Genomic DNA, 19,127 nt, shown 5'->3' with positions numbered 1-19,127 from the left:
TTGAAATGGCTCCAGCATTTTTCAATCCAAAGGGCATCACATTGTAAAAATATGTTCATCTTGATCTTATGGTTTCATCTTGATTTGATTGTCCCCAGAATAAGGATCGAGGAAACTGATTAACTCGTGCCCGACCGTAGCATCAATCATTTGATCGGTATTTGGCAATGGGTATGAGTCTTGCGGGGACGCCTTATTAAGATCGTTATAGTCTATGCACATGCAAAATTTATTGTTTTTCTTAGGAACTACTACTACATTAGTGTCACGACCCGGATTTCTCACCCTTGAGAGCCGTGATGACGCCTACTCATGAAAGCTAGGCAAGACAAATTATTCTAATTACTTAATCTTTTCAAGTTTTAAACCATTATCATGATGAGTAGATATCATGCAAATAGCGAAAATAATTAAGCGGAAGACAAAACCTAGTAAATTAATCTTAATACAAACTGTGGAAGTCTAAATACAACTCTACCCAGTTTCACAGACGGTCTAAGAACACTACATACAAAGTTTGAAAGATAAAATACCCACTGTTTCTTCAATGAGTAAAGGAAACAGGATAAAGGAAAGATAGGAGGTGACGCCAAGGCCCGCGGATGCCTACAGGACTACCTCGAGTCGCCTGTTGCACTGAAGGCAGCAACCTTACTGCGGTCCGAAGTCTACAACACTGGGATCTGCACAAAAGAGTGCAGAATGTAGTATCAGCACAACCAACCCCATGCTGGTAAGTGTCTAGCCTAACCTCGGTGAAGTAGTGACGAGGCTAGGACCAGACTACCAAATAAACCTGTGCAGTTATATCATAAACAGCGGAAATAGAAGCAGATAATTGCAATTAAAATTTGGGCAGGGAAAACATGCTTCGGGGAATAATAGATAACAACAGAATATCAAGAGAATATAAAGAAACCAAAATCCAATTATTAATACGGATAGGTAAAACAAATGCAGAGTTTACTTTCATTTCACATCTCGTTGCAGGCGTGCAATCCGATCCCATTTCATGTATCTCGTTGCAGGCGTGCAACCCGATCCCATTTCATATGTCTCGTTGCAGGCGTGCAACCCGCTCTCATTTCACATATCTCGTTGCAGGCGTGCAACCATATCTCGTTGCAGGTGTGCAACCCGATCCCATTTCATGTATTTCGTTGCAGGCGTGCAACCCGCTCCCATTTAACATATCTTGTTGCAGGCGTGCAAACCCGCTCCCATTTCACATACCTTGTTGCAGGCGTGCAACCCACTCCCATTTCATATATCTTGTTGCAGGCGTGCAATCTGCTCCTATTTCTTTTATCAACACCAATCACAAAAGGGTCCCGGCAAGGGAATAATAATATCAAAACAAACATCCCGGAAAGGGAACAATAATATGACAGTAACATCCCGACAAGGGAACAATAATGATAATAATATCCTGGCAAGGGAATAATAATGATAATAGCATGTGAAGCGCAATAAACCACAATGGAGTCATAACAATTACAAACAAGACTCACGGGCATGTTTGACACCAACGTATAGATACTTGTCACCATGCCTATACGTCGTACTCCACAATTAACATGTAGCAAATAAGACACGACTCCTAATCCCTCAAGCTAAGGTTAGACCAAACACTTACCTCAATGCCACGAACACAATTCAAGCCTCTACTATCGCTTTACCTCTTGATTCCGCCACCAATTCGCTCGTATCTAGCAACAAGTTACTTAATTACGTCAATAAACGCTAAATGAATCAATTCTAATGCATAAAAATGAGTTTTCCAAAGTTTTACCCAAAAAGTCAAAAATCGCCCCCCGGGCCCACATGGTTAAAACCCGAGGTTCGAACCAAAACCTGATTACCCATTCCCCCATGAACCCAAATATATAATTTATTTCGAAATCATAGCTCAAATCGAGGTCCAAATCCCCAATTTTTGAAAAACCTAGGTTCTACCCAAAACACCCAATTTCCCCCATGAAAATCATTGATTTTGAGTTGAAATCATGGGAAAAGATGTTAATGATTAAAGAAAACGAGTTAAAATGACTTACAATCGATTTAAAAGAAGAGTTGTCTTTGAAAAATTGCCCAAGAGTATTTTGGTTTTGGAAGAGTGTGAAAAATGAAAGATTTTCGGCTAAGTTATAAAATTGTAGGTTGCAGCTATGGGAATTGCGACCAGACCGACCTCTGCTATGTTCGTATTTGCGAAGTAGGGAAATGCGAAGGATGCGTCGTATTTGCGATGACTGGCTAAAAGGGGAAGTATCGCATTTGCGATAAAATCCTCTCAATTGCGAGGTAGGCTGGCCTGGGCTTCTTTCGCATTTGCGACATGCCCCTCGCATTTGCGAGCCAGGCTTCGCAAATGTGAAGCCTGCAGGCCTGCAATGCAACAGCTGAAAGTTCGCAATTCCTCAAGTCCAAAATCTACCTCGTGGCCTATCCAAAACTCACCCGAGCCCTCGGTGCTCCAAACCAAACATGCACACCAACCTAAAAACATTGTACGGACTCACTTGTTCATTCAAATCACTAAAATAACATCAACAACTATGAATTTAGCATCAAAATCATGAGATTTCTTAAGAACTTCAAACTTGCCAAATTTCTCAAATAAGGTCCGATTCACATCATTTCAAATCCGTTTCTTACCAATTTTCACAGGCTCAACTCAAATCATATATAAGACCTGTACCGGGCTCCGAACCAAAATACGGGCCCGATACCAATGGTTTCAAACACATTTCACTTTCAAAAACTCATAATTAATTCAGCAAAATAATTTCTTTCAAAAATTCATTTCTCGGGCTTGGGACCTCGGAATTTGTTCTGGGCATACACCCCAAGTCCCATATTTTTCTACGGACCCTCGGAATCGTCAAATCACGGGTTCGGGTCCGGGTCCGTTTACCCAAAATATTGACCGAAGTCAAATTAATTCATTTTACAATCAAAATTCATCATTTGTTTCACAAATTTTCACATAATGTTTATTCGGCTACGCGCCCGGATTGCGCACGCAAATAAGGTGATGCTGAAAGAGCTTTTTAAGGCCTCGAAATACATAATTCATTTCTAAAACAAGTATTGACCCAAAAGGTCATCACAATTAGCTAGCTAGTCCGGATATCTTACCTCTTGGATTGAACCGATATAGAGTTAGCGGGTTACCTCTTCTTTGATGAATTTATTCTTGGCTTCAGCAATAGGGCACTTCTTTTGTCTTACCGGAGGTACGTCGGGATCCAAGCTTAACTTGTGCACAGATACCTCCATCTGGATACCTGTCATATCCTCATGTGACCATGCAAAACAATCAGCTTTAATTTTAGGAAATTCAATAAAATCATACCTGAGCTCTGGGTGCAGTCTTGTTCCCAAATGGAATTTTCTTTCTAGGAATTCTTCGAACAAGGCAACTTGCTCTAGGTCTTCCGCCATGGACTTTTTTGCGTCTGTCTCTTCTGGAACTTGGAAATACCTTGGCACCAGATATTGTTCCGATTCCTCTATCCCCGAGCTAACTTCCTTTGATTCGGGGGTAGGTGCTGGTTCCTGTAATTGCTATGCCGCACGCTCCTTTCCTTTGCTACTGGAGACCAAAATTGCATTCATCTCCCTTGCTGCCGGTTGATCACCCCTTATCTGCTTGATCCCCTCGAGTGTCAAAATTTTCAAAAATTGCTGATACATTGAAGGCACAACTTTCATCTCGTGTAGCCATGGCCTTCCCAGGATGATATTGTATCTTATGTCTCCATCTACAACTTCGAAGAGAGTTGTTTTCATTACTCCTTCAGCATTCATAAGCTGCAAAATCTCTCCCCAGATTTCACGCTCGTGAGGTTGAATCCAGCGAGGAGCTTTGTTGCTGGAATAATGCTTCTAGTGATTTAGCTTGCTCTAGTACTCTTCATTGTATGATATTAACCGAACTTTCCGGATCCACTAAAACACGTTTAATCTTAAAATCTAATACGTTTAAAGAAATTATCAGTGCATCATTGTGTGGTGGTAGCAATCTGTTTGCATCTTCCCCCGTAAAAGTGATATAGTCTGCCCGGAGCCTTTTACTATGAGTTATTGATACTTTCGTCTTCTTTGTTGCCGAAAAGGTGACCCCATTAATCTCATTCCCTCCGAAGATCATATTGACCATTTGGCGTGGAGGTTCTTCTCCTGCTTTTGAGGGCTCTACGTTGTCTCTGTTCCGACCATGATGTTTCTCATAACAATTGTGAGTTTGACATGAACAAAGTGGAGAATATGGAATATAATGCTCAGACTATGGCCCTGTTGAGGCAATTAGAGGAACAAATTGTTGAACGCCGAATTTTTTTTGAAAATCTAAAGGCAGCAATCAAAAGAATGGAGGTTAAAGTGAGTGAAATGGTTGAGCCATGTACGGTCCAACAGTCAATTGTAGATGATAGTGGTCACGAGTTTTATGAAGTTGAAGAAGAATTTGAGAGTCGATCTGTGGAGCAAAAAGCAGATTCTAAGAAGTACAAGATATCGAACATGATGCATGTATTAGGGATATATTGAAGTAAGTAGCAGAGAAACATGAGGAACTCAGACAAGCTATGAAAAGAATGAGTACAACAATCAAAACAATGAAGGCCAATGAAGAAGACTTTGCTGAAGAGAGTGAATTCCATCAAAAGGAAAAGTTTGAAGAAGTGAAGATTTTGAGCCAAACTTGGCTAATGGAATAAGCTTAAAAATTGGAGTTATATGAGGCTCAAGGTGAGGAAATTACAGATGGGATGAGACATTTAAAAGAAGGAAGAGCCGAACTGGGACAAGAGATCGAAAAATTTGGTATTTCTATTCTTGACTTGGGAGCTCAATTGAATGCAAAGGTTGATGCATCTAATGCCCAACAAAATAGTTCTGAGTTGTGTGAAGCTGAAAAGGAGCTTATACACCAAATTAAGGACCTAAAAGTGGAGACTCAATCATTCGATCATACTTTTATTGATGATGTCCATGTTGAGAAAATCACACTAGAGTCATGTGAGGAAGTAGATAATATTATATTTGAAGACTCTAGTGTGTGTACATATGAGGATGTAAATAGTGACGCAATTCTAGAGTTGGAATGCATTGGTCCTCATACCATGCATTTTTCAACATTGTGTTTGGATGATGACATGGAAATAGAGTCATATGAGCCTTTGGAGGAGCCAACGGATGAGGAACAAGGTGCTTACATTCTGAAATTTATCGCGCCATAGAGATATAATTACATACCTCATCTGAAGGCCAAGAAGTGTAAAAAGCAAAATTGGTTACTTGGCCCAATTACATTTGTCCCACCACCCCGAGAGCATAGCAAAAAGCTTGAAGCCAAATCTGGGGCTCAATTCACAAGTTCGAGATGGAGACAAAAAGTGGTTCAAGTCGTGTCGCGACGTTAAATCAGACGCTTGTTGGGAAGCAACTCAGCCTTGCTGCTTTCATTTATTTTTATTTTAGTAATATTTTTTTGTATTATTTGTTTCTATTTTGTAGGATTATAATCATAGGAAGCAAAACCATTAGAAGAGTGAAAAAGCGAGTCAGATTGTGAGAGAGAATTAAGTGTGGGGTACCTGCACAAAAGACCATGCCTGGGAGAAGTCGGAGTACCCCTTAGCCACTATTTCTTCGGGCTTTGGCCTTTCAGGTAGTTTCTTGTCCACCCTCATTATTTTTTGTATTTGTGCATTGGGGACACTACACTTTTTTAAGTGTGGGGTGGAAGAATTCCTTTAGATAATTAGTAGTAGTATGTTAGAAAAATGTTAACTTCTTATTTTTTGTTTTCGTAGTTATGTAGTATTTTAGTAGATTAATTTTTTTAAATAAGAAAAAATAAAAAAATAAAAGAAAACAATTGAACTTTTCCCGACGATGGATCTCCTAGACAGTTTCTTGAGGGATTAAAGTCTAAACAAAAATCCAAAAATATGTTTTTTAGTTTTTTTTAGATAGTAATAATCTCCCATGGTTTTTCTTTGTTCCTCGGTTCTTTTCCATGGGATGTAGTTTGAACCGAGCAATAGTTTTTATTTTATTTTTTTTAGAGTAGGACTTAGGAAAAATGGAGGAAGAAAGATGAGATTCCTAGCTGCCCTTGACTTGTTTGATAGTAGCATATTTAAGCTTTGGCATGCGTAGTATTTTCTCTATATTTTAAAATTGATCATGATGCCTTTATAAATTGGATTGCATGTCTCGTGATGACTATGTCTCGTATTCTTGACTTATGTTCACTTTGTGCTTAATGCTTAATATTTTGTTGCTTCGTGAATACTTGCATTATTTGAGAGTCGGAATAAAACCGTCCTTAGTGAGTCATGTGCCATGTGTGAAGTGAGATTTTTGTGTAGTCCATGTCATTGTACTTGTGTCTAGAACTTGCCCTGTATGTGAGTTGAAGAGAAATTTTAGGTAAGGCTCGGTTTGAAAAATGATTTCAGGTTGTCTTTGTTCTTTTTAAGCTTAACGCCGATCACAAATTAAAAAAATTCCTAGTTAACCATTTGGAGCCTATAGACTTTTATTTGTCACCCACATTACAAGTCTATACCCTTTTTGTTCTTAATTGACATTGTATTGATCATTTTACCTCTTAAAGCACTTTAATTATGAAAGGAGTGCTAAAAGAAATAAGGAGGGAATTTGGGTGGCTTTCGAGTGGAACCAATGAAAGGAAGAAAGGTGCACTTATTTTGTAAAAGACTATACCACTAGCGGAAATTGTAAAGAAAGAAAAAGAAAAGTGAAAAAAAGAAGGAAAAATAAAGATGAATAAATTGATATTGGGTTCTTGCTAGTGGGGTATGGATTAAAGTAGTGCTTAAAGAAAAATGTATAGTCTTTTGGGTTTGTGAAATTGAAGTTTGGACTGAAGAATATGAGCTTAAAATTAGTTTTGTGATGTGTTAAAGTGCTTAAGGGGGTTAGCCAATATTCCTAAATATATCCTTCCCGTCCCTTAACCCACATTACAACCATGAAAAAGTCCTAATTGATTTTATATCAAGCGAGCCTACATTAGGAGAGATTTATATTATGGGCAAGCCTATTGTATCAATTGCATACATGTGACTTCTTTTGTGAGAGTGAGCGAGTTTCATTGATATATATGAGTCCTCAAAATATATTTGAGCATATGATTTGAATGTATGGATTCAACTTACTCTCTTGTTCTTGTTGTGAGGGCACATGGTTACACGAGGGATAGGTAATGTTATTAGACTTCTCTAGGATATTGGGTGTTCAAGCCATGAGTGCATTGTGACACTGAGTCGGTTTTAGAGGCTAGAATTATTATAAGCATGTCATCTTTGTTGTGAATATTTTTGAAGAATGGCATAAGTTTGTAAGTGATTGCATGTGCTACAATTTAATTGTTGATATCAACTATGGTCATTAGTGTAGTGTGCTTCAAATGTGTAAATAGAAAATGCTCAAGACTAGAGTTAATTGTTAGTTGTTGTAAGACGTGCAAAAGCTTAATATGTTTGGATAAAAATCCATGTTTTGCATATAATTTGTCGTGCATTATACCTCGATCTTGTTAATTTTAGTGTGAATATTTGTGACTCGAGCTTAATAATATTATTTATATGTGTAAGAGTCAACTAGAAGTGATATGGAAAGTTTGCATGCGAAAAGAATAAAAACGAAAGAATCTGGAAGAAATATAAGTTTGGTACCCACGTTGGTTCCAGGCACCAACCAAAATGTCATTGACAGAAGACCAAAAAGTTTGTTGTCCAAGGTGGTACCAAGCGCCAAGCGAGACACCAAAGGGCGGATTTTGTCCTAATTCGGCTAGGACTTGGGGATTTCAACCCTACACGTCCTCAACATGTATAAAAGGGGTTCTAAACCTATTTTTGAGAGGTCGAACATGTTTTGGGACCATGGAAGAGCACAGAGCCACCGTGGATGCCGAAATTCATCAGATTCTTCTTTCTTCCATTAATTTTAGTAATATTTACGTTTCTTTAGATGATTTGTTGTTTTGCTACCATGTCTATGTGGAGCTAAACTTCGTGTTCTAGGTTTGTGGTTGTCATGAATATTGAATTTTATTAATTGCATTACCGTTAACTCGAGTTATCGTTGTTGGTTGTTTCTCTAATTCTGTGCATAATTGCTTAATTGTTTGGTCAGCAGTTGAGTTCTATGTACTATCTATGCTATGCTTGGAAAAGCCATATTTAGATTAGAGTAGAATTAGAGAGAGCTTGTTTCTGAACCTGTGGCTCGGGAAAAGATTTCGCGGTTAGGATAGAAATACCTAACAGTCTTGCTTAGTTGAATATCGTATTATATTCGTTCATGATAGATTAAGTACCATATGAATATAGGGTTGATATATTGTGGATAGACGGATAGTATTGTAGGAACATGCTATTTATATAAACGATCCGGTCAACTAGCAATCATAGTTAATTGGGATTAATAGGTGTAATTACGAACTCAATAGGATTGATAAACCGACCACAACCCTGGAATCTATATCTCCCTTGGTTACATGTTTAAATTTCGCAATAGTAGGTGTAATAGAAAATCTAAATTTTTGATTATCTTGGACAGTAAATTGATTTTGGTTTGGTTAGTTAACGATTAATCTAAGTCTCTATGGGTTCGACATCTGACTTCCGAGTCACTTTATTACTTGACGGCCACGTATACTTGCGTGTACTTAGGGAACCAACATGTACTCTTTAAGCTTCTCTAGAATTTTTTTTCCTCTGGGTTTTATTTTAGTCAAGGTTTTAACACATTATCTGGAGGAATGTTATAAATAGAATTGTAATAAGGTGAATGTCTATATTTTAGAGAGATTCTAGGGTTTGTTACTTTGTGGCTAAGTCACTTTTTCTCAATAAATAGAGGAGTTTTATTCCATTGTAATTTATCCCAAATCAATCAGAATTCTATCTCTCTTTCTTTGCAATATTCTTCTTTATTGTTTCATTACAACTATTAACTAATTATTACTTTAATCATAAAGGTATTTGTCTAAACTACATTTTATTTCTCTTTAAACATCTTTAAACATATTATTGAATTAGTCAGCGGTATACTAATTGAAACTATAGCGATAGATAATCTTGTTTTTCAATGCGTTATATATGTTTTGAAACATATTTAATTTTCTAAAATGACAGCAGAGAGGCATGGAATATTCTATCTTAGAATGGGTACTCAAATAAGTGTTGAAATATTCTATCTTAGAATGTTTTGAAACATATTTAATTTTCCAAAATAATTTTCTATGATCTAAACTATGATCATAGAAACTTTTAAATGAAAAATTCGCACGTAGTTTTTCTTTTTTATGTCATCAAGAAATCCATACAGAGAATCTTTTTTTTTGGCGGACATGTAAAAAGTAGACTTCCCTTGTAGCTTACATATAATGAAGTTTAGCTTGTAATTTTCTTTTCTTTTAGCTGACGGAGACAATTCTGAAGTGTTTTATTCGTCTTTCTCTCTTTAACTTTTTTCTCTCTTTTCTTTTTCTTCCATTCTTTTTGGGGAATCTATATAATACGTAAGATTTAAGAAGTTTGAATTATGATTTCTTTATCCTTTTTTCCTTTTTGAAAGGACAGTTTTCTTCTCTTTTATCTCATGTTTGCTTTACAATCCTGAATTTTTTTTTCATTTTCTGTTATTAATTTTTACTACATAACATAATTGCTTTTATTATTAACCTAGTGACACACAAACTAATCCAATAGCGGAGATCTAGATCTAGACAGTATTTAAAATTTCAATAAAAGATTAAAATATGATTTATTCATTTGAAGTGATCATAACTTATAACTGGGAAATGCATGTAACTATTCTTGCTAATATATAAGTTTTCAAGTGGTGCTTTCTTCTACAATTGTTAATCACTATGAACTCATGGTATGTAAGTTGAAGTCTTTTTCTGCAAATTCAATTGTATTTAAAAAGTTTAATTTACAGACAGAGTTACCCACTTTATCTCAAAAAAGACGTATTTTGAAACTGAAACTACTACCAGATTATTAATTCATACATCACAAGTTGTATTTGTAACAACCTTTGTTGATGCATATAATTAATATCTTAAAAAAAACATATACTAATACTGAGTCGTTATTATTGTCTCAAAAGTGTAATGATTTTGCGAGTTGGGCCCCTAATCTGCATAGACTAAGGTCGAAGCTTACGGTACGAATTATCAAGGTATCTAATCTGCACATGACGAATAACGAATACTTAGGACCCGTTTGGTCATATATTTTGCCAAAATATATTTGGTTTTATTTGGCAAATACGTATTTGTTCATAAATTTTATCTACATTTTGGCAAATTCCCAAAACCCAGAGCTGGTTTTGGCCCAAAATATCACTATTACATTTTTGAAAACCCTAAACTTTTGTATTTTATAAAAGAGTCCACCATTTATTATTTTGTAACAATGCTGCTTCGTTTTCTCGGTTATAATCTGATAGTGTATTATGTAGTTCATTATAAAAATGATAATTTTGTACCAAATTTATTTATGTTCAGGACTATGATTTGCGATAATATAATAAATGTTATTGATAAAAGTATTGTTGGGTATTTGTGGTAGTTTTTAGAACTTGTGGGTATAAGTCATGTTTCATATTTTTTCAAAAAAAAAAAGTGAAATATGTTTTAAAAACTTATGTCCAAACACATTTTCATCTTCAAATCAAACTTTTCAAAACAAATTTGGGAATATATGGCCAAACGCTAACTTAAACTTATGATATGAACTATTGAGATGTTTAATCATGTTCGCCTAAACACGAAATTTGTTGTTGCTCTTAGTGGGGGCATTTACATCTATACCCGCTTTTTGTGTCACATTTTAACATGTGCCCGCTTTGCAAAAAAATTGCAAGCATACCCGTTTTTTCGCTTAACTTCAGCATACGGGGCTGAAGTAGCAAAGGCAATCACGCAAAACTTCAGCATTCTAGTAGCGGGCCTGAAGTTCAACTCTAGAGCTGAAGTTTTTATGTTGTAACTGGGAAACTTCAGCTCTAGAGCTAGAGCTGAAGTTTTCTTACCACCTATTAATATTACATACTAGAGCTGAAGTTTCTAGTTACAACACAAAAACTTCAGCTCTAGAGCGGAAGTTTTTTTACCACCTATTAATATTACATACTAGAGCTGAAGTTTCCAGTTACAAAACAAAAACTTCACCTCTAGAGTTGAAGTTTTTGTGTTGTAACTGGGAAACTTCAGCTCTAGAGCTGAAGTATTTTTACCACATATTAATATTACATACTAGAGCTGGAATTTCCAGTTACAACACAAAAACTTCAGCTCTAGAGCTGAAGTTTTTGTCTTTGTAACAGGGAAACTTCAGCTATAGAGTGTTCAATATAGCAACATGCATAGCATTTAATCCATTGTTGTTAAGCATTTCTGAGCAATCTGGGCAGTAAGAAGATGCTCGTTAGCTATTCGCAACACATGGCATAGCATGAATTAGGATCAATGTGAGGGAAACCTAACTGCTTCTTCATTGCTCATCATTCTTTTTTTCTAAAGAAATAGCCATTTAGGTAGTACTATTAGTTTTTTAAACGACACATTTAATCACACAGAAAGAGCAAATGCAATTTTATCACCATTCACCAGCCATCATCTAACCAGTCAATTGAGGAATAACAGCGAACTTGGAAATTTCAATGATGTCAAAATCGTAGGTTTTTATATTGTTCTAAAATTGAATAAGAATGAGAGACCCTAAAGAAGAAGAAGAAGAAAATGAAGGAGGAGAAAGAGAGCTGAAGTTATTTAAAAAGTAAGTACAAGTTAAAAGTTTTTAAAAAAATGGATATAGGTTAAATGGGGACGACCAAATAGGGCGACCGTGCAATTTTTATCTCTTAGTGTGCATGGTAAAGTACAAATCTTTTGGTCTTTCACTCAAGTTGAACACTTTGTATGGCCCATGTCAAAAGTGCTACATTCAAAAAGTTTTATCTACTGTTATGATAGGATGCTTAATAATTATAGGTGGCATGAAGAACCTAGAGAGGTGGTGATGGAGTTGTCTTGTAGTTTCTTTAAAGATTCCTCATTCTTCAATTGACCACTGTCATCTTTTTATTATTGTCTATTCAAAGAAGATGATTGTTCTGTTTATTACGATACACAATCAACGATATAAAAACTTAAAACATATAAATGAACCTTTTTTTTTTTTTTGTGAGAATCAAACATCTGGACCTTAAACCATATTAGTTGTTTTTTTCCCCTCTTCTAAAAAAGTTGGAGTCAATTAAACTCTATAACTTTTAACATAATCGATAAGCGGCCAGTTTTTATTTGTTTACAAAAAATTTCAAGAAACACATGAGGGGTCATTTGATTCATGTACCAATTATGGAAGGATTAGGATGAAGGGATCATTAGATTTATATACTAGTTAAGGAAGGATTACAATGAAGGGTTTAGTGGTGATTAATAATGAAATAATTGTTATGCGGTGATTAATAGTGATTGAATTTTTATCCGGTGATTAATAGGGAAGGATTGTTATGTAGAAATTATTTAAAGGTTTTTTCTTGTCTTTAAATAGTTTAATTCTCGTACTAATACATGTATTGTTATTTATTTATCCACATAAAAAACATAAACTTATGCACAACTTAATGAGATCATTATTTGCTATCATCAGTCAAATGTTGTACTATTAGTTATTTCTTAGGGGATTTTACGTTGAAACTAATAATGCTAATACATTCAACTAGAACCCCCAATTATATAAAATATTTGAAGTAGAGTATGCATCCTCAATTAAGTACGTAAAATAAGTATGACGCAACGTTTTATCTCTTTCTTTATGCAAAAAATTTAGGGTGCGTTTGGTATAACGGAAAATGTTTTCCGTGGAAAATATTTCCAAGAAAATGTAGCAATCTTACTCATTTTCTGGTGTTTGGTAGGTAAATTAAGGAAAATAACTTCTCAAGAGTATTCATAAATAATTTAATACTATAAACATGAAGCCATAAACTTTCGAACCAACAACCTTCTGAACCTACAAATTTCATAAACTTCTGAACCGCTAAACTTTCGAACTCGTAAATTCTCTAGTTTCTATACCGGCAAACTTCCAAACACATAAACTTCCGAACTCATAACTTTGGAACTCGTAAATTCTTGAACTTGTAAACTGAAAAATGAAAAAAAAAAAACAAAACTGAAAATATAAGGGGGGAGGGAAGGGGACAGAAAATCGAAAATACAAAAGAAAAGGTAAAAAAAATAAAAGTTGCGGGGTTAGATGTGAGGGTAGAAAAACGAGGTTGGGATGGGCGGGTGGCGCAGAAAATTAAAGTTGGAGGGGGGTGGGGTTAGATGTGAGGGTAGGTAGAGTTTTTGAAAATTATTTTCCTAACTTTTTCTAGAGAAGTTATTTCCTTCAATTTCAAAAAAATGTGATGCCTAGGAAATTATTTTCCAAACTATTTTACGCAACCAAATAATAAGAAATAAAAAAATATTTTTCGTCGTACCAAACACACCGTTAGTCTTTTGAAGGACATAGGTCCAAAAGACAGAGAATAAGGACAACTTCTATGGTCCTTCAATTTTATTTATGGAAGAGTCAAATTAAGAACTTGTTTTGAGCATTCCCATCCTTTCTTCTCTTGGAAAAGCATAAAAATATAAACAATTACTATGTCAAAGTGATCTTTGTTCTTTCAACAAAGATTACACTTTATAACTGCTGAGTCAACTTTTGCATATGCCTTTTTTCTTATTCACACTTTTAAAATGGCTGCAGAATAATTAAATAATTATTTTAAGAATTTTACGGGAAGCTTGAGTTGGAAAGCAGAAAGTTTATTTACTATTCGGCTTTAAATAATAAAAAGAGACAATAATATACTGAAAAAGTAGTATATTTCGTAAAACAGTCCCAAGTTGACGTTTATATACAAGTGTTTTCACCCACTTTTTCAAAAATAGAAAAGAAATTCTCATTTCTGTAAACAGTGTAACCTTGAAGCAACTTTTAGTTAACTCCTTCTGTCTCAATAAGTTAATGCGGCACTGCTGAGGATGCAACGCACTCAGCGGACATATAAAGTAAAGCAACTTTCTAGGGCCAAGAAAAAGAGAGCCAAAGAAAAATAAGAAAAAGTAATATTTTAAAAAGTAAAATTAGGATTTCTTTGGGACAAACAACCCAATGCGATCATCAAAGGTTAAAGTCTCATGGTACTAATGCTTCGAATGGTGAAATTCAACTATAAATTATACTATATATTACAAGATAACTATATACATATAATAATAATAATAATAATAATAATAATATACTTTGATTTTTGTACAGATTTCTTTGAATATATACAATTTTGATGTAATTTATATAATTTCATCAATTCTGATAAAAAAAACTATGAGGCTTAAGCAGTGTATTAAAAGGCATAGACATGGGGCGAGATATCTCATCTAATACGGGGCAAAACATAAGCTTCGAGGTACTTGGTATAAGAACCATAAAATTTTAATTTTTAGTATTTAATATAAATAATATAATAGAAGTAATATTAAAAGAAGGTAAAGTTATACATAAATTATAAAAATTTCAAAAAAAATACAAAATAGGTGGAACTGTATATAAAATTGCAGAATTGCTTCTTTTTAAGATGCTAATCAGAATCAGCAATTGATTAAAAAAGTAATGCATCTAAAACAACCTAATGAAACTTTAAAAAAATTGAGTAGGAATTTTTTACCTAACTTGAAAGAGTAAATTCTTTTAAAATAAATAAAAGTGAAAAAGGAACCTACAGTTAAAAGAGTCGAACTAATGCAAGTGATAAAAGCGTTTTTCCTTTGTAGTTTGCAAATTAATGATCATTTTTTCCTTTACCCATAGAAGATGAAGAGAAAGAATAATAATTAGGACTAACAATAAAAAAAATCTGACGTTAAGTTTTTAATAACAAACTGACCTTTGTGATTTTTTATACTAAATTAAAAATTTGCTTAGAAATTTTAATTCTAATTCGGAGAGGTTTTTTTGGACTTATGTTCCAAAATAAAAACTTGTCCAGCACCTAAGCGTACGCCCAAATAATGGGTTTACACTTCATGATTTTTTTATCACTTTCGATAGGGATTTTTTCACAACGTTCTGCTAAGATATCCTCTATATATTTTATTCAGGTGTAATCATATTAGTGTTATTTGTACATCATGTCTTTTTATAATTTTAAATTTAAAAAAATGACCTTTTTAGATCTCTTATGTGTAAAAAGAGGTAAAAAAAGAGATTTCTTACGTGTAAAAATAATAACGCATTTGTAAAAGAAGAGATAAGGTCAAAAAACTAAAAACAAGTTTGTAAAGAGCCAAAAAACCAATTAACTAATCATTAAATGGCTATCGTTAGGTAAAACATAAAATGTAATTTCGTTTTCAGATTATAAAAGTAATAAAACAATATCATGCTTTACATATAAATAAAGAAGAATTTAACACAAAAGAGTCTACAAATTAATTATAGTCCAAGAAAAAGTGAATTACATAACAAATAGATAATCAAAAATTAAGAGCTTTTACGGTTGTTAGACCCCACACCATTATTTACTTATATATAACTCACTATGTCGTCATTTTTCCCAACTAGAATTGACAATTGTCCACTACTCTCCTTCTTAGCCTTACACTTTCTTTTCTGCATGGCTTTTGATGTCGCCATGTTTTCTCAATTTTCTTAGCACAGTTCAGTAACCTTTTCCCCTTATTTTCAGCATCGGTCAATCTTTACCCCTCTACCCCACCCCAACTTTTTTTTTTTTCATTATATATACAACCTTACAAATCTTTTCTAAAGCCCCACCAAAACTTCTCTACCTCTTTGTAGTACAACCATGAGCAAAGTGGTTGCTTTTTCGCTTTTTCTTCTGTTTTTGTTCCCAATTTTAGTTTCGTCCGAATGTACGTGCGATGAAGATTCTGAGTACAGAAACAAAACGGAAGCGTTAAAATACAAATTGGTAGCCGTTGCTTCGATCTTGCTAGCGGGCGCCATAGGTATATCAATTCCAATTCTCGGCAAAATATTCCCGGCATTACACCCAGAAAACAATATATTTTTCTTCGTCAAAGCTTTCGCGGCGGGCGTGATTCTCGCCACGGGTTTCGTTCACATATTGCCCGATGCATTCGAGAGCTTGTCTAGCCCTTGCCTTTCTGAAAAACCGTGGGGTGATTTCCCGTTTGCAGGGTTTATAGCAATGGTTGCGGCAATTGGGACAATGATGGTGGATTTGGTAGCTATGAGTTATTTTAGGAGATCTCATTTAAAGAAACAAAAACCTGTGAATAGTGATGAAGAAAAAGAGGGTGGTGGTATAATTAATCAGAATAATCATGTTCATGTACATACTCATTCTACTCATGGACATGCTCATGGCTCGGTTGTGCCATTAGAAGAGGGTTCTGAATTGGATTTATCTCGTCGACGAGTTATCTCACAGGTACATATGTCTAGATTCATCAAAAGCCCCTTAATTCCCGTATGCCCTATTTTTTGAGTAATTTTTTGTGAGTCATTAAAGTTAATTGACAGGCTTTTTTAACCGTCGAGAGTTAAAAAGCGTTTTCCCTTTAATAGAACTTACGGGCTCCAATCAGGACTAGTCCGGTATGCAATGAGGTACAGAATATCGGGTGGAAACCAACAAAATTGACAAGGATAAATGTGCATCTAGAAAATAATATTAAGAGACAAAAATAATTATATACATGCTATCTTTTTCAGACCCCACTAATGGGATTTTACTGAGTATGTTGTTGTAGAAATAATTGCATAAAAAAATGACGAAGTTTTGCTAGTATTTTCTTTAATTTGAGATATAAAACATTGTTTTAACATAAAATAAGTAGTGTTGGCTATGTGAAACGGTTCCTAAAGTATTATTCCATTGCACTCGTGATGTGGATACTTACACATAAATTGGAAGTGGAGATAAAGTCACAAGTAGTATAAAGCGAATGTGTAATCAAGTGGCGAAGGAAAAAAAAAACAAACGGAACAAAGAGATTTTATTTGATTTCTGTGCCTTATTTAAATTTTTTTGTGACTGAAATGTTAGCACTCATATTATATTTTTTAACAGGTTTTGGAATTGGGAATTTTGGTCCACTCGGTGATTATTGGTATATCTTTGGGTGCCTCAGAATCTCCCAAGACAATTAAACCCCTTGTAGCGGCATTAACTTTTCATCAACTTTTTGAAGGCATGGGTTTAGGAGGTTGCATATCTGAGGTATGCTATCTTGAGCTCTGAAAATAAATTTTACTTGTAAATTCTCTTGAAATTAGCTGAGGTACGAGTAAGCTAACCCGAATAGAAATTCCTAAATTTTATAAAATCTTGATATTGTGTATAAAGAAAAAGAGTTTTAAAGCATAAGTTCTTTTTGGGATATCATAAGTTGTTGGCTAAATTATTTTGATATGAGTGCATAAACAGGCAAGATTCAAGGTGAGAAAAACAGCAATAATGGCAATTTTCTTTTCCCTGACAACACCAATGGGAATTGCAATTGGCTTTGGAATATCAACTGTGTATAGTGAGACAAGTCCAACAGCTCTCATGGTTGAGGGCATTTTCAATTCTATTGCTGCTGGAATTTTGGTTTACATGGCTTTAGTGGATCTCCTTGCAGCAGATTTTATGAGCAATAGAATGCAAGATAGTCCAAAACTTCAAATTGGAGCTAACGTTTTTCTTCTTCTTGGGGCTGGTTGTATGTCACTTTTGGCCAAGTGGGCCTAAACAAAAAAATCTAGAGTTAGAACATAGGAAATAAACAAGGTTTTGTTTTGTTTTTTTATTCTTTTTGTAGATTTTTAAGGTTTCTTATTTTAGCTTTTTTGATCTTCAGAGAATGTCGGAATTACAAAAAGTAGTTGAAATTATTTACAAGATCATGTCTTCTCTTTAGAAAATGTGCAATTCTTTGATCTTTTGTTAAAGCTCGAGTGTGAATTGGCAAATCATATTTTAGTAAAATTGATTGATAATCGGCAGGATAATAAAACGACAACGCTGAAAATCTCAATTAAAGTTCTAAGAAGGATTAGCTTTTATTTATAACTTTTTTTTATTTTTAATTTTAATTTTTAAAAATGCATGAGGGTGAATTTATTTCGAACATGAGGGTGGATTAGTAAATTGTGTTTAAGTAAAGTTGATTGATAATTGGCAGGCGATATGAAAATGAAGTACTAATATAAAGGTATAAATGACAATACCAAAAATCTCAGTTAAAATTGCAAAAAATTTAAGGTATGTTATTACCTAGTTTAGGCATGCATGATCCATGACATCTTAGTGATGAAAAGGGGGGGTCAAAACACAAAGAGGGTGCGTATATGCTCAAAAAGAAGGGTTGCAATGCAAATTGATGCGCAGAAACCGTAACCATCCAAATGAACATGGGTTGAATACGTAAGAGGGATCGAAACTTTGATATCCTAATCTGGGAACCCTGAACCAAAAGTTCTGGGTTCTTATCCTCAGTCGTCAGAGCTGTCACACCTCCTTTTTACTATCCGCAGGGTAATGTAAGGAAGTTTTTCGAATTAAAGTGACATAAATCAAAATGGGATTATTTTTTTTATTTTTCAGAGTCGCCACTTGGAATAATTTATTTAGTGTCCCAAGTCACCGATTTATTTTAAATCCCAAATTAAGGGAATTTCGACTTTATTTAAAAGCCTGCGAACTAGAAATTCTAAGTAAGGAATTCTGTTAACCCGGGAAAAGGTGTTAGGCATTTCCGGGTTCCGTGGTTCTAGCACGGTCGCTTAAACTATTAATAATTAGTCTATTATCTGATTTACTACATATTTTAAACCTATTATGCATTTTTAACTTTATTACCACTTTTAATTATTTTAACCGCTTTTTAGGATTTAGGGAATTATTTTTCGAACAAATTATTTTGGAACACGCTGCGAACCACACTACATGAAATGCACCCGCGATTCACGACATGTTTATTCTATTAAAATTTGAAGTTGTTATGATCGGGTTACATGAAATGCACCCCCAAATTT

General features: G+C 34.5%; 1 protein-coding gene across 1 annotated transcript; it reads left to right on the top strand.

The window, feature by feature from the left end:
• The first annotated feature begins 15,677 nt into the window (after window positions 1-15,677).
• LOC104241308 (zinc transporter 8-like) lies at window positions 15,678-17,991 on the top strand. The gene is made up of 3 exons (XM_009796246.2): window positions 15,678-16,536; window positions 17,179-17,328; window positions 17,536-17,991. Exons 1-3 carry the CDS (start codon window positions 15,928-15,930, stop codon window positions 17,839-17,841), a joined length of 1,065 nt encoding a protein of 354 aa, XP_009794548.1. The 5' UTR covers window positions 15,678-15,927; the 3' UTR covers window positions 17,842-17,991.
• Window positions 17,992-19,127: the final 1,136 nt, after the last annotated feature.

Source organism: Nicotiana sylvestris, chromosome 2, assembly GCF_000393655.2.
Source record: "Nicotiana sylvestris chromosome 2, ASM39365v2, whole genome shotgun sequence".
In the NCBI taxonomy this organism is placed as follows: domain Eukaryota; kingdom Viridiplantae; phylum Streptophyta; class Magnoliopsida; order Solanales; family Solanaceae; genus Nicotiana; species Nicotiana sylvestris.
Note: the sequence above shows the minus strand (reverse complement) of the source record. Positions and strands in the feature narration are given on the sequence as shown.

Bases quoted from the DNA above. Each gene is read 5' to 3' on its own strand.
- LOC104241308 (XM_009796246.2), top strand. From the start codon at position 15,928: ATGAGCAAAGTGGTTGCTTTTTCGCTTTTTCTTCTGTTTTTGTTCCCA. The intron at 16,537-17,178 runs GTACATATGTCT...ATTTTTTAACAG, and splicing joins GTCGACGAGTTATCTCACAG to GTTTTGGAATTGGGAATTTT. The intron at 17,329-17,535 runs GTATGCTATCTT...GTGCATAAACAG, and splicing joins TAGGAGGTTGCATATCTGAG to GCAAGATTCAAGGTGAGAAA.